Source organism: Cydia fagiglandana, chromosome 25 (assembly GCF_963556715.1).
Source record: "Cydia fagiglandana chromosome 25, ilCydFagi1.1, whole genome shotgun sequence".
NCBI classification, from domain to species: domain Eukaryota; kingdom Metazoa; phylum Arthropoda; class Insecta; order Lepidoptera; family Tortricidae; genus Cydia; species Cydia fagiglandana.
The window spans coordinates 2,753,007-2,768,158 of NC_085956.1; the positions used below are offsets into that span (position 1 = coordinate 2,753,007).

A 15,152-nucleotide genomic window follows, 5' to 3' on the forward strand; every position below is an offset into this window, starting at 1 on the left:
CAAAAAATAAGTGCATTCCCGTAGCCGGGGAGGTTTTGGGATTATACTGATCAACTTTTAGTATGGGACCAACCCCGAAATCGCGAAAAAAAATGTGTCCTCCTATAGAAAACGGACCAGCCAAAATGTATGAAACAGCCAAATTTTTCTTCGTGATTTCGGAGTTGCACGTTGGCAACGGGAATACTTAGTTTATTTTTTGGCCACCCTGTATAGTGCTTTTTAAAACACGTAACAAAAGTAACCTAATTAAATAGTACTACAAGTACCATTGCGACTATGTGCCAGATACGGCCTAGTCGCATTTTTTGTCTTCAGTCCGAGTCACGCTAGAAGCTACGGGACGCTTCGGGCCTTTGGCCTTATGCGGATATCTGCCTAGGGCCTTCACGATAGCTGTCTACGTCACATTTAACTTAAACCATTGCGGCTGTGTCCCTAAAAAAACGTAACCGCATTTTTGTTCTTAAATCCGACTCACGCTTGACTATAGATTTCTAATAGGTTTTCCTATCATCTTTAGGTAAAGGACTATTTTGTGTATTTTTTTCAGAATTTTAGACCCAGTAGTTTCGGAGATAGAGGGGGGGGGGAATGGTCATTTTTTGTCTATTTTCTTGAATAACTTCTAAACTTTTTATCGTAAATTAAAAAAAAAAATATTTGAGATTCTCACAATGAGCTCTTTTGTTTGATATGTAACACGATATAGTTTTCAAAACTTAGTTTTTTAATTTTATCGTTTACCCCCCAAAAGTAGCCCCTGTGTTTAAAATTTACTTATTGACGTTACATATCCGTCTTTGGGTCACAGACTTACATATGTGTACCAAATTTCAACTTAATTGGTCCGGTAGTTTCGGAGCAAATTGGCTGTGACAGACGGACAGACGGACAGACAGACGCACGAGTGATCCTATAAGGGTTCCGTTTTTTCCTTTTGAGGTACGGAACCCTAAAAACCGTAAAAATTACACGGTATTAAAATATTATGCTTGGCTTAAGGAGCCATTTGAGGGTAGATTTTGTCTACTTTTATTTAAATACCTAAAGATACAGAGTATAATGTATTGCAACCTATGACAAAAAACCGGACAAGTGCTAATCGGACTCGCCCACCGAGGGTTCCGTACTTTTATAGTATTTGTTGTTATAGCAGCAACGTAAATACATCATCTGTGAAAATTTCAAGTGTCTATCACGGTTCATGAGATACAGCCTGGTGACAGACAGACAGACGGACGGACAGTGGAGTCTTAGTAATAGGGTCCCGTTTTTACCCTTTGGGTACCGAACCCTAAAATTTTGCAATATATTTCTATGTTTTGGCAATTTATGGTCTAGCATATTTTTTTTTTCAGCTACCCACAGCTCAATTCTCCTTATGGCTGGCGTTCCCTCGCCGAGAGCTGACCGACACAGAAGCGACACTTCGGCGACTCGAACTAGCGCCGTCCGCGGCTCTGCTCGTGCTGCCGCGCGCCGCCCTGCCAGCGCGTCCTTCTGCCGTCAGCAACATGATAGGTGAGACAGTTAGCTGACAAGTTCCATCCACACACACAACACCTAACAACACACATGCACACCAACTGCAACATTAACCGTGCCGCTCTGCCAGCGCGTCCCTCTGCCGTCAGCATCATGATAGGTGAGACAGGGTTTAGCTGACAAGTTCACACCCACACACAACACCTAACAATACATGCACACTAACACCTGCAACATTAACCTGTTTGCTGGCGACCGGAGCGAACGGCAGAATCATAGGTGAGACACTGAAACACGATGACGGTATTTGAGGGGTTCAAATACAGGGTAGGTTTAGGTAGGGATCCTAAAATATTTCATAGAGTGACTAAAATTGGCTTTGAGCCCCTTAGCATTAGGTAGTTACTACTACCCGGTAGTAGATATGTAAATCGAAGTGTCGTTCCCTTGTCGAGAACTTACCGACACAGAAGCGACACTTCGGCGACTCGAACTAGCGCCGTCCGCAGCTCTGCTCGTGCTGCCGCGCGCCGCCCTGCCAGCGCGTCCCTCTGCCGTCAGCAACATGATAGGTGAGACAGTTAGCTGACAAGTTCTTTCCACACACACAACACCTAACAACACACGTGCACACTAACACCTGCAACTAACCTGTTTGCTAGCGACCGGGGCGAACGGCAGAATCATAGGTGAGACACTGAAACACGATGACGGTTTTTGAGGGGTTCGAATTAGAGGTGTGCGCCGATGGCAAAATCATCGGCGGCGGCGTCCGATGATTTTTTGACCGGCGGCGGCGGCGTGATCGGCGTGAAATCGGCGTGGCATAATTTTTGATACTGCATGAGAACGTGGCTGCAGAAACTCTACATTAAAGCCTTCTGTGTATTTACTAGGCTATCCAAAACATATTATGTGTGTTTTCTTAATTATTGCCGAAAATTATATCCCATCATGTCACTTGGCAACCATTTATTACCAATACCAACCTAACGGTTACTAACGGCATGATTAAATATTAAAACAAAGATATTTTAAAACTTTACATTTTAGGCAATATTTTTACTTACTTTGTAGGCGGAATACAAATAAAACACAAGCAAAATTCTTTATAAGTTAAGGTGGATGTCTAGGGATGGGATGCCGATTATCAGCCAAAAGATGGCGTCACTGTGCACGAATTGTGGATTTTCACTATTTCTCCCAAAATACAAAGTTTCATAAGATGTGTTGATATGTCCGAAAACTATAAAAAATACTACATCCAAATCGAGACATGTTCAACTCAACATTGTCTCATTTCGTTATTATCGGAATCCAACTGCAAAATATTGCAATTTCTTGCATTCACGCACACTTACGTACTTAAAGTCACCTTAAAGTCAGTGTCAAATGTCAGCAGATTCGTAATGTTACAGTAAAGTAACCTAGAGGGCGCAGCGGATGAAATGTTTATTGTGGAAAAAAGATTGGAAATTAAATAATAAATTCTTGTTTGAGCAACGATGAAGAATTACAAGGCATTCAGAAGCAACTAATGTTTTCGACCATCAACTGTCATGTGCTCGTGGCACCCGTAGCCTCTATTTTGAAAAAAATCAGATTGTAGCTAAGATACATGGTTCAAACCCCGACATAGCCAATTTTTTTTCATTTTATAATTTTAGCATTCTCTTTTGAATCATTTTAAGCGAATGTTATTCTTCGAAACTAAACTTACGTGAGTAAAATATTTTCAGTATTTTAATTATTTTTTAATAATATTATGGGAAGATTTATAAAAGTATTTTTATTTTCCGGTTTTCAAAGGATATAAATACTGATTAAAATTATTTAAAAAAAGTCATGCATGAGGCTAATTAGGATCGCAGAATAGGTACATAAGAAGTCAACTATCGACGAAGTATAGCTGGTCAAGCAGATCTTGTCAGTAGACAAAGGCGGCAAATTTGAAAAATGTAGGCGCGAAGGGATATCGTTCATAGAACATTTGGATTTCGCGCCTTTTTTTACAAGATTTGCTTGACCAGGTATAAAATAAAAGTTTCCAAAATTTTATTGAAAGGATATATGTACCTACATGAAAAAATCAAATACAACACATTTACTTAAAATAACTTTTAAAATAAGGCATATAAAATTACCAAAAAGATGAAATAAAATAAATAAATAAATACAAAAAGAAATGAGTCTTTGTTCGTGGTTTGAACCCCGTCATGCTGTTCAACTTGTTAGACTTATACTCAATAGCTAAAAGCCATTTGACCATTTGACCATAGTAGACCCGGGCGAAAAATGCCTTCTTATTTAAGTAACCCATTACTGTCAAAAATATCAAGTTTGAATTGATTTGAATATAATTTTTCACTGTCGACTTATTGACATCCAAACGTTGCGAGCATGTTGTACTTTAAACCATTTGGCAACGTCGCACGGGGAAATCTTCTGAAAATGTATGTCCTTTTATATTTTGATATTTATGGATATATGAGGATTCTTCTACTTATGTTGCAAATTGATTAAATTATCGAGAGAAAAATGCTAATGCAAAGAAAACAAGAAATATCCGTTTCATTTCTCATGCTATTGATTCGGTTAAATTGTGTTCTAATGTGTGGGGAAGACAAACTAATTATAGCCAGCCTTTTATGAATGTAGTATGATACCTTAGGGTATGGTGCTTTACGCACACTAGCGTCCCTTCCCCTCCCCCTGACGCAACCCCCCCTTTTTGCATGAAATATGTCCTGGTTCACAGTTTTTTACATTTTTTGAGGAAAGTATACATTTTAGGAAAAAAGTGTCAATGAAAGAAATAATCCTTAATAAATTCTTAATAAAAAAGGTCATATTCATTTTTTTACATGATGCACCATATTCATGTATTAGCTTGTTAAAATTCGAAATAACATAGTTTTTACTTAGGATTCGAAACTCATTAATTATACACGGTGTAACACGAGGAAACCGAATAATTTTGACAGCGTATTCCTGATCATATTTAGAGACAAAAATGTCCTATAAACTTTTTTGAAATGCGGCTAGTTTCAGAGTTAATACCAATTAAAAAAAAACAAGTTTCTATTGTTACATAGTTCAAAACGCCTTTTTGATGGCCATGTTGTTACTATGGGATTTAGTCTAAATATCCTTATTGATATGTCAAAAAGTGACAATTAAGTAACACGTTGCAAAAACTATGTTTTACGAAAAAAAAGTAAAAATCCATGTTAACTGACAAGTTTACCAATAACATTTACTTTTTATGTACATACATATATATTCAAAAAATTTAAAAAAACCAGGCAAGTGCGAGTCGGACTCGCGCACGAAGGGTTCCGTACCATAATGCAAAAAAAAACAAAAAAAAAGCAAAAAAAAAACGGTCACCCATCCAAGTACTGACCACTCCCGACGTTGCTTAACTTTGGTCAAAAATCACGTTTGTTGTATGGGAGCCCCATTTAAATCTTTATTTTATTCTGTTTTTAGTATTTGTTGTTATAGCGGCAACAGAAATACATCATCTGTGAAAATTTCAACTGTCTAGCTCTCACGGTTCGTGAGATACAGCCTGGTGACAGACAGACGGACAGACGGACGGACAGCGAAGTCTTAGTAATAGGGTCCCGTTTTACCCTTTTAGTAAGGAACCCTAAAAATATCATCTACTAATGTTATTGTTATGCACAAGCAGAAGATATTATAGAATCTTGTTTATTTACAAGAAGATGACATTTTTCTCCACATACCTATATATTTTTGAGAAAATTAGGTATTTTAGTTTAAAAATCATTGTTACAATAAATATAGGGTTTTCCAGAGAACATTTATATATTTCTACCGAAACGAAGTAGAATTCACAAGGGTTTTCGGTGGACGACCGTAACGCGAATGATTGTTTGGACTGACCTTTCTATAAATATATAAATGTATTTTATTGTGTAATAATCATAATAATTATTAAGTTATATTAAATCTGGGAATGAAATTATATCAGAAAGGAGATTCTTAAATGAGTAGGTATACTCGTAACATGCTTTGTGCATTAAATATACCTCCCTCTATTGAGTGAAAATAAAACAAAATACACAGGTAATCTGTGTTGCGGTTTTAAAGTGCCATCTGTTACACCTTTGACAAATTAAAAATGATTGCTTGTCAAATGAAGTCGCCATGTTAGAATTACACCGATACTATAAGCATCACTCACACAAACAAGCAATGAGGCAAAATTTTACCAATATTCAAAGGCTTTTTTCTTAATAATTTTAATCAAAATCTAGTATTTTTTTACGTTAAGCGAAGACAGAAATATATATACTACCCAAACATTACATATACAAGTGAAGAAACCCTATATAATAGGAGCTAGGGTGCCAAGAAAGTTGTATGAAAATCGAGCAAGGAGAACCACCTTAAGTCTTAAATCTATAGATATTGCAGTGCCGGATTTACCACTAGGCTGAGTAGGCTGAAGCCTAGGGCGGCAGATTTTAGGGGGCGGCAAATGTGGGTCAAATAAAATATTTTATGTGCTGTTCAAATAGGGTAGACCAGAATTTATTTGTAAAATTTAAATAACAAGCATAATTTGTCTGTCATGTCAAGACCTTTTTGAAGTACGAAACCCTGAACATGTACCTACCATTTTCTCGAAAAAATTTCGCGCTCGCTACGCTCGCGTTTTCATTTAAGTACCTACATTATTTGTGACCCATCTGTCTACATTGTAAATTTGGGATGGTCGACGATTCTTGTATCTTCGTGGTATTATAGGTTCCGATTCTTTCCTTTTGAAGTACGGAACCCTAAAAATTTATCTACCTACTAATATATTCTCGAAAAAAATTCGCGCTCGCTACGACTCGGGTTTTCGTTTAGCTAACTACATTTTATTGTTACCCATCTGACCATATCATTGAATGATAGCACAGAGCCTAGTAGAACGCCAGCGGTAATGTCCGCGCTATCGGAGCAGCTTCCGTATACTATACGCCTCATATGCGTCTACCGGATAAAAAGCTAGCGATCCATTTGTATAGCATAGTCTTTCGAGCAGACTCAATGCCAGACCCAACCGAACTCCTTAGCTATATCCAGCCTGACTGCCAATGTCTCACCTTGATTCTCAATGGCCAAAACCCAGCGGTACCCACCGGTCACCGATCAGATCAGGCAAATATAAAGAGGTTGTATCGTCATTGAGTGACAAAAACGGCCCATATAAATCTGTATCTAGAATGTGAAAGTGACGTCACCTTATATGCATTTTAATATGGCTATGGTGTGTTGTACTATAAAATTAAACGCCTCTGATAGGAAAGTACTTTAAAAAACCTATAAGCGAGGCGGATAGGGGCGGCAAAGTCGGCACAGCCTACGGGCGGCAAATGTCTAAATCCGGCACTGAGATATTGACTTTTCCCAGCCGCTGTCGCCTCACCTAGGATTTGTTACGAAGTTATGATGGACTACATACTTTATATTTGTCTGAACTGAAGTTTAACACAAATGTATCCTAGAATAAAGATGTCATCGTTTTCGAAAGTAAACGTCTCTGACAGGTTGATTCAGATTCACTCAACAGAATGTATTTGAAGTGTCCCGTTTCCATATTCCATAGAATATTAAGGTCTTTACTTGGTCAAGCAGATCATGTCAGTAGAAAAAGGTGGCAAATTTGAAAAATGTAGGCGCGAAGGGTTATCGTCCCATAGAAAATTTGAATTCCGCGCCTTTTTCTACTGACAAGTTTTGCTTGACCATCTATACTTTGTTTTCTTTACTGCTAGCTTAGTGATGATACTTGGTGATTTAAGTTCCTATAAGTACCTAGGTATAATTGTTTAGGTATAGCTAGCTTATTACGAAGCTTTAACCTGAATTTCATAATTTTGATTGAAATTTATATTGTTAAGTAAAGGAAGCTGATAATCGCCATATGATGACTAAGAATTGATTGTATGTAGGTAATTTTAAATGAAATTTTATAATATTTCGCAAATAAATCAAATCATAAATAATTCCTTATTCGTGTCACCAGCATCACACGAGAAATCATAAAATCAGCAATTATAACCGTGGTGACAACTTGCTGGAGATTCTAAGAAGAAAATAGCATGTTTATGTCCTAGGATATGAACTTGCTATTTTCTTGACTTCACTGATTAAATAGACAATCACGAGATTATTGACGTAATACAAAATGCGCTCTACAAAAAAGCTGTGCCATAAAATATCAAATAATAACCTGAGATCCAGAAACTAGATCTGGTTTAAATTAACGCTAAATCGATATCACAGCTAACACCGCAACAAGGCCTGTTCACTTCCTAAGAAAGTTATGTCCCCAAATAATTGCGCATGTGTGCGCCTGAAGCTTCTATGTGTGCGTTGGCCTCCAAGAAAAAGTTACGAGTAATAAAAATAAAAACATTTTTCTACAGCAACATTGCTCGCAACTCTGATTTAAATTATCACGAATTTTATATATTATTAATCATAAAACGGGAATTAAAACGCTTAAAACTTAATTATACGCGATTAAGTTTTAAAATTGAATATTTGCTTCAAACTGCCTTTATCAAAGTCCATAAAATATATGGAGAGTAGGTACGGCTACCCACCATAATACAAAAATATATTTGTCAATTACTTTATCCAACTGCTGTGGTTAAAGTTCATAACGAAAATTTTATTTATTAAATCTTTAAATAATAAATACAACGTAGCGGTACTACCACTTAAGACTGTAAGTCTGTACCTACATGGAATACAGCAATGCACATAGAAAATGTGCTAAATGCGGAGCAACAGCTGTTGAAGCAGCCAGAGTGAAATTTACAGCTTTAGTGGGTTCAGAAGGAACCGAGTCATAACCATCTGGAAAGCGTATTAATTAACCGTGAAGAAATGTTGGAATACAAGTTGGAAATCTGTGTAAAATGCCGTGTGTAAAGTGTAGTGTATCTGTGTGTAAAGTGTATAATAGGTAGGCATGCCTAATGTTATTTGTATTATACTGAAAACTTTGTGAATGCGCTTTATTAATGTCTATTTTTTATTAAGTTGCCAGTTGCCAGTTTTCAGTGTATATTTCTATATGTAGAACATTTTTTAATAATTAATACATTTTCGTTCCTTTCGGCGTCGAGACCCTGGGTCCGTGGGGTCCTGGCGCCCTGAGTCTCTTTGGAAACCTTTCAAAGAGACTCAGGGACGCAACTGGGGACCCGAGAGCTGGCAGTTACCTCGCTCAACGCTTTAGTCTGGCAGTTCAGCGGGGGTAACGCAGCCAGCATCTTGGGGACCTTGCCACAGGGGCCTTTTTTAGATTTAGTTTAGTTTAGATTAGTTTTATTTTATTTAAGAATAGTTTGTATTTAGTTTAATTTTAAGTTATTTTTATTTATTGTTCTTTGACTTGTTTTTGTACCATATATGTATATGAATAAATTTGTATTAATACAATGTTATAAACATAAACATGCCTTTTATTTAAATCAATTGATAATACCACAAACAAGGGTTTATTTGCACCTTTCATATATTTCGTGATATGAAGATAACAAATATGTTTATCAACAGAATTACTATATAACTACCTATACCCGCCAGGCTAAACCGGTTGTCAACTTTAGTGTTTGGTACACAACGAAGGTGCTACTAGTATAAACGTATAAACGTTTGGGGACATTTTTTTGTATGGAGTTATCGTTCTTCTCCTAGTGAGTATTATATTCTTTGCACCGCAACGACAAAAATGATGCTAATTTGGTTCACTGGCAAATAATAAGCGTAAAAGCATAAGGATCTTTAAATATTATATACCTCTGACACTATCTATTCACTACGCAACATGGAATAAGACACGATAGGTATCAAAATTTCCCACGCCGATTATACGCCGCTCAAATTTATCGGCGGCAGCGGCGTGGAAAAATCGTCGGCGGCGGCGGCGCGGCGGCGCGGCGCACATGTCTAGTTCGAATACAGGATAGGTTTAGGTAGGGACCCTAAAATATTTCATAGAGTGACTAAAATTGGCTTTGAGCTCCTTAGCATTAGGTAGTTACTACTACCCGGTAGTAGATATGTAAATCGAAGTGTCGTTCCCTCGTCGAGAACTTACCGACACAGAGGCAACACTTCGGCGACTCGAACTAGCGCCGTCCGCGGCTCTGCTCGTGCTGCCGCGCGCCGCCCTGCCAGCGCGTCCCTCTGCCGTCAGCAACATGATAGGTGAGACAGGTTTTAGCTGACAAGTTCCAATTACACACACAACAACACCTAACAATACACATGCACATTAACCGCGCCGCTCTGTTAGCGCCACCCTCTGCCGTCAGCAACATGGTAGGTGAGACAGTTAGCTGACAAGTTCCATCCACACACACAACAACAACTAACAACACACGTGCACACTAACACCTGCAACATTAACCTGTTTGCTAGCGACTGGAGTGAACGACAGTATCATAGGTATAAAGACAGGTTTTAGATGACCAATATCAACTAAGTACTTCCATAGAGAAATATAGTAAGAATAGAGTGCTCACTCCATACATCAGTTTTGATACCAAAACGACTATTATTTTCGCAGTCGACATCTAGCATCGAGTAGCGGAACTATCAGTACCGCTACTTGATACTAGAATTCTCTAGTGCCGCGACTCACGAAAATTGTATTCTTCTTTCTTCGTCGTTCCCCCATGACTGAGGATCGTGACCAACAACTATGTCCCTCCATTTATCGCGAACAAGGGCTGTGTGGGCTGCCCTCTGCATGGAACCACATGCTTGTTTTATGGAATCCGACCACCTTGTAGGGGTTCTTCCTCTAGCGCGCTTGCCTTCAACTTGCCCCAGTATGATGTCACGGTCGAGGCTGTGGTGTTGTATTGTATTGAACAACAATATATCTTCTATCTTTACTTCTTTTGTTACTTATGCTTTTTTTTGACATTTAGATTTTATTCTAGAAATTCTAGACTAGTATTTTTTTATAATTTTTTTTTAGTGTTTGACGATCCTTTTGTGAAATTCTTAGTGTTAAATTTGATATATGTATAATAATCCAATGTTATTATGGAATAATATTAACAGCAATAAATTGCTCTGATAATTACATTAAGATTAATTACGATTCATAAGAGCTTGTTGCTAGGCCTAAATGAATAAAGTATATTTTGATTGATTTTGATATCCCTTCGGTCGTGTTTCAATTTATCGCCACTCGTTCCCAGTGTCCTACTTTTCGTACTTGTATCGTAATGTACTTATTGTTCCAGGGCTGGTGTCGCAACTGCTATCGACTATGATCTTGGAGCCGTCCACGCGGCTGTACTTGTGGCTCGTGTCGCTGGTGGCGCCGGCGCGGGGCGGGGACGCCGCGCCCGGGCCGCCCGCCCCCGCCCCGTCCCCCGCGCCCGCCCCGCGCCGCGGCGTGCACCGCCTGAGGGGGGAGAGGTAGGCTCACATTAGAGATGCCACGAATATTCGGCAACCATTCGGGTATTCGGCCACTTTGCCGAATATTCGGTATGTTGGCTACTATTCAGAATATCTATTGCAGCTACCTAAAACGAAAAATTACTCGAAAAATAACCATAGACTAGGTATAGGTATTTAAAATGTATTTTTGGAAAGTAGTTAAATACGATGAGACGATGACACATTTTTGGACACAAAATATTTTATTTTTAACATGAATGTGATTTGATTGACTCTATCTAATTTAATTAATTCTGTTTAACATAAAAATATATCTTAGTAAACGTTGTGCTTAGCTGACAAACAGTTTTCATAATAATTGTGACTCAAAATATTCGCATATCATGCCGAATATATGAATCATTCATATAACTTCTTTCTTTTTCAGACCGGATGATGACAACAACACATGGAACGGCAATTCGACACAGCAGATGTAGACACATCTATTATCATCAACAATAATATTGTGAAGATAATACATTGGCTACCAATATATCACAGAGTATAGAAATAATACTACAGAATAATAGGACTAGGTACAGAAGGTTCACTCTCTAACGCGTCTATTACGACAGATATGTCCGCTAGGTGGCGCAAGCGCAAGCGTCCGTTTCGTAGCGGTGCGCGGCAACTAGTGCTAGACACCAACATTGGTGTGGGTCGCGTGTACTTATAGTGACGCGACGAAATCGCGGAGTGAGCCACGTCTGATATATAATATCAAACTTTGTAAAAGAGGACTCTGAAAAAATGTCTGAATACACGGTGTAACATGAGCAAACCGAATAATTTTAACCACGCATTTCTGAAGTCAAAAGAAGTAAAAAATGTAATATGATATGAGTTTAGGTCAATTTCGCCAAAAAAAATTTTTTTTTGTTTTGTTCTTTCAATTTTTTAAATGTATTTGTACATAAAAAATAAATGTAATTGGTAAACTTGTCAATTAGAATTAATTATAACATTTTTTTTTTCGTAAAACCTACGTTTTGCATAGTATTACTTGTCACTTTTTGACATCTATCAATAAGGATTTTTAGTCTACGTCCCATAGCAGCAACATCACCATCAAAAAAGCCTTTTAGACTGTGTAACATTAAAAACTAGTTTTTTTTTAAATTCATAATATCTCTGAAACTAGGCGAATATAAAAAAAGTTTATAGGACATTTTTGTCTCTAAATATGATCAGGAATACGCTGTTAAAATTATTCGGTTTCCTCATGTTATACCGTGTATATCAATTTTGATACAATAATATTCGTCATCCGCATACATACTTAAATGTGTTTAATAAATAACTAACGACCCGCCCCGGATTCGCTCGGGTTACACAAAACCTTAACAAATTATACACCTAAACCTTACTCAAGGATCACTCTACTGATAGGTGAAAACCGCATGAAAATCCGTTCAGTAGTTTTCGAGTTTATCGCGAACATACATATAAACAGACAGACACGGCGGGGGACTTTGTTTTATAAGGTGTGGTGATTTCATTGAAAAGTCGAAAGCAAAGAATTTTATTGTAAAGAGGAATTGCGTACAATATATATAACACAATACATACAACCCGCTATTTCCTGTCTCTATCACACGCGCATAATCATATTGCAGTCCCGCTCGCACAGTGGCATTGACCGCCGACATCATGGACGGGACAGAAATATAATTACGCGCGTGCGATAGACAGAGATAGGAACAGGCTGGACATTGTACGAAATTCCTCTTGATAAGCGTCCTTTCATTAATTGCACTACGGACCAGACACTGACAGTAATATTGACATTACTATTGACAGTTTAGTTATTGGAATGATATTAAAATGAAAATTTGATTAGAACGATGTAATGACAATATTACTCGACATTTTTACTGATAGTCAAGTATGCATATAAATGGTATAAATATTATAATATAATTTATTTTATTTTTATTTAGGCATTCACTTATTGGTTGGTTTATCACGGAATTACAGTTTTCTAGTATAGTTATGAACACGTTGTAATTTATTATGAATAATAATAAAATATATGGTTATTTGGAAATCCTGTTTCATTGTAAGTGGTCAGCACCGTCTTTACCATAAGGGCACACGGGGCCCGTGCCTAGTGCCATATGGAAGATTTAAATGTCCTGACAAAAATCCGGACATCACCCTAAAAATCCGGACATTTCTTATAGCAGAGATTTGGCGTAGCTTGAACGACGCCCCGGCGGCGCGCTGCTCTCTGTGGTGTACCGTATCGTGGATCTACTTTTCCCTTCGCCCGATCCCGTAGCCCCCTCCCCGGGCGCGCATTTTATTTTTATAAGGTCATTCCTAAAAATCCGGACACATGCCAAGTCCGGCCGCAATCCGGACAAAGGGTCAAAAATCCGGACATGTCCGGACAAATCCGGACGTATGACAACCCTACCCGTGCCCAGGGTCCCCATCCCCGGAGGGCCCCGAAAGACAGTAACAGTATATTTGATTACTCATAATAAATAGATCATAGTAGAAAATGTTAGTTTAATTCGCTTTCTTTACTTCCCAAAAGGGCTCCAAATTCTTATGTGCCCAGGGGCCCCAGCATAGTTTACAACGGCCCTGTAATTGGTACCTAAATATGTGACTCTTAGTGACCAAATTTGAACTCATCAAACATCAACATTTATTCAGCAAATAGGCCACAAGGGCACTTTTACACGTCAACATTGAATATACATAAAAACAAAAATAATAACATCAACAATTTTATAAAATAAAACTAACAATTCAATCTAACGTATTACAATTACTAAGGTCTCTTAATGTCGAATTACATACCAAATACAGATAAAAAAAAATCTATAATATTTAGAGGTGTATATGTCTCTAGGTGTCAACTAAATCCGTTCAGCGGTTTAAGCGTGAAGAGGTAATAGACAACCAGAGAGGTGGAAATGAGAAAATTAATGAAGTGCCTGTTTATTGGTGTAAACCAAAAAGAATAGATAGTATAGAGAGGTCCTGTCCTGTCATAGTTAATGTTGTAGTCACTGTAAATTTACTGCCATCTATCGACACACGACTGTAACTCAAAATAAACACGTATAAAATTATCAAAAAAATGAATATATATGGATAAATGATTTTATTGTTTTTATATCATTTTGACCCATGTTCATTCACTGATAATTATCTATGTGTTTAATTGTTAAATATGAAACGGTGTGTTCACGCCATCTAGCCGAGAATAGGCTAAAGGTGTGTGCGGCATCTCTCCGAGAATGACTTATTCTTGATTTCCGAGGCACGTTTTTTTCTTTGACTTTATTCATCTTATACGAAGTTACATATGTCTTTGGTGTAAACAATTAAGCATATTATGCTCGAATTGTTATTAAATTTCATCCAGGCGCTGTACTTTAGATGCTGGTACTAATTCCACTCAGACGAAGTCGCGGGAAAAAGCTAGTAAAGTAATATTTCTTTTGTTTCATTGCGTTTTATAACAAACGAAATTCGTTCCAATCTATTTATAGGACAAGGTTCAAATTAAAAATTGGAAATCTTATTATGGTGCGTATTACGAGGTTATTAAAATTAAAAACTGTTAATTTCAACCCTTAATAGTCGAGTTGCAACGGATAGTTGTTTGGCCGGATACCGGATATTCGGCCGGATATCCAGTATCCGGCTGCCGAATATTCGGCCAGCGGAACTATACCTACATTTCGGTTTTTCAGGTGCGTATTCTGCAGGTTTGACATGTTTCCTACTTTCCTAGTAAACGTTCGCGCGGACTCATTTCTAGGTACGAAATGACTGCGCGTGCAAGTCAGTGAAATTATTAAACTGTTTTAAATAATAAGAAAATACGATTATGACCGTGTCTGTTTCTTAAATCCAATTTGTTTACTCCGAAATCAAGCAATGTTACTACCCGGTATCCGGCCGGATACCGGATAGTAACCGGATATCTGGTGCATCTCTACTAATAGTCCATTTTAAGTATTGCAATATGTTTTTTTATGTTCGCGTAGTAAAGACCAAAAAAGATTCACATAATATATTTTCTCTTGAGCAACAAAAAAAAAAATCATGCTTTTAACGGTAATAAATTGGGATGTTATTAACCCTTTACCAGGCTAAGCGTCACTTGCACCATCCCACTAACCCGGGGTTAACCCGTTAAACTT

General features: G+C 37.7%; 1 protein-coding gene across 1 annotated transcript in view; it reads left to right on the forward strand.

Annotated features, from left to right (window-relative positions):
- LOC134677152 (UBX domain-containing protein 4-like) overlaps positions 1–13,033 on the forward strand; it is a 35,652-nt gene extending 22,619 nt beyond the window's left edge. The window contains exons 10-12 of the mRNA XM_063535611.1: positions 1,362–1,524; positions 10,782–10,959; positions 11,372–13,033. Coding sequence (XP_063391681.1) covers positions 1,362–1,524; positions 10,782–10,959; positions 11,372–11,423 — 393 coding nt within the window. The 3' untranslated portion in view covers positions 11,424–13,033. The remainder of the gene's footprint in view (positions 1–1,361; positions 1,525–10,781; positions 10,960–11,371) is intronic.
- The last annotated feature ends 2,119 nt before the right edge of the window (positions 13,034–15,152 follow it).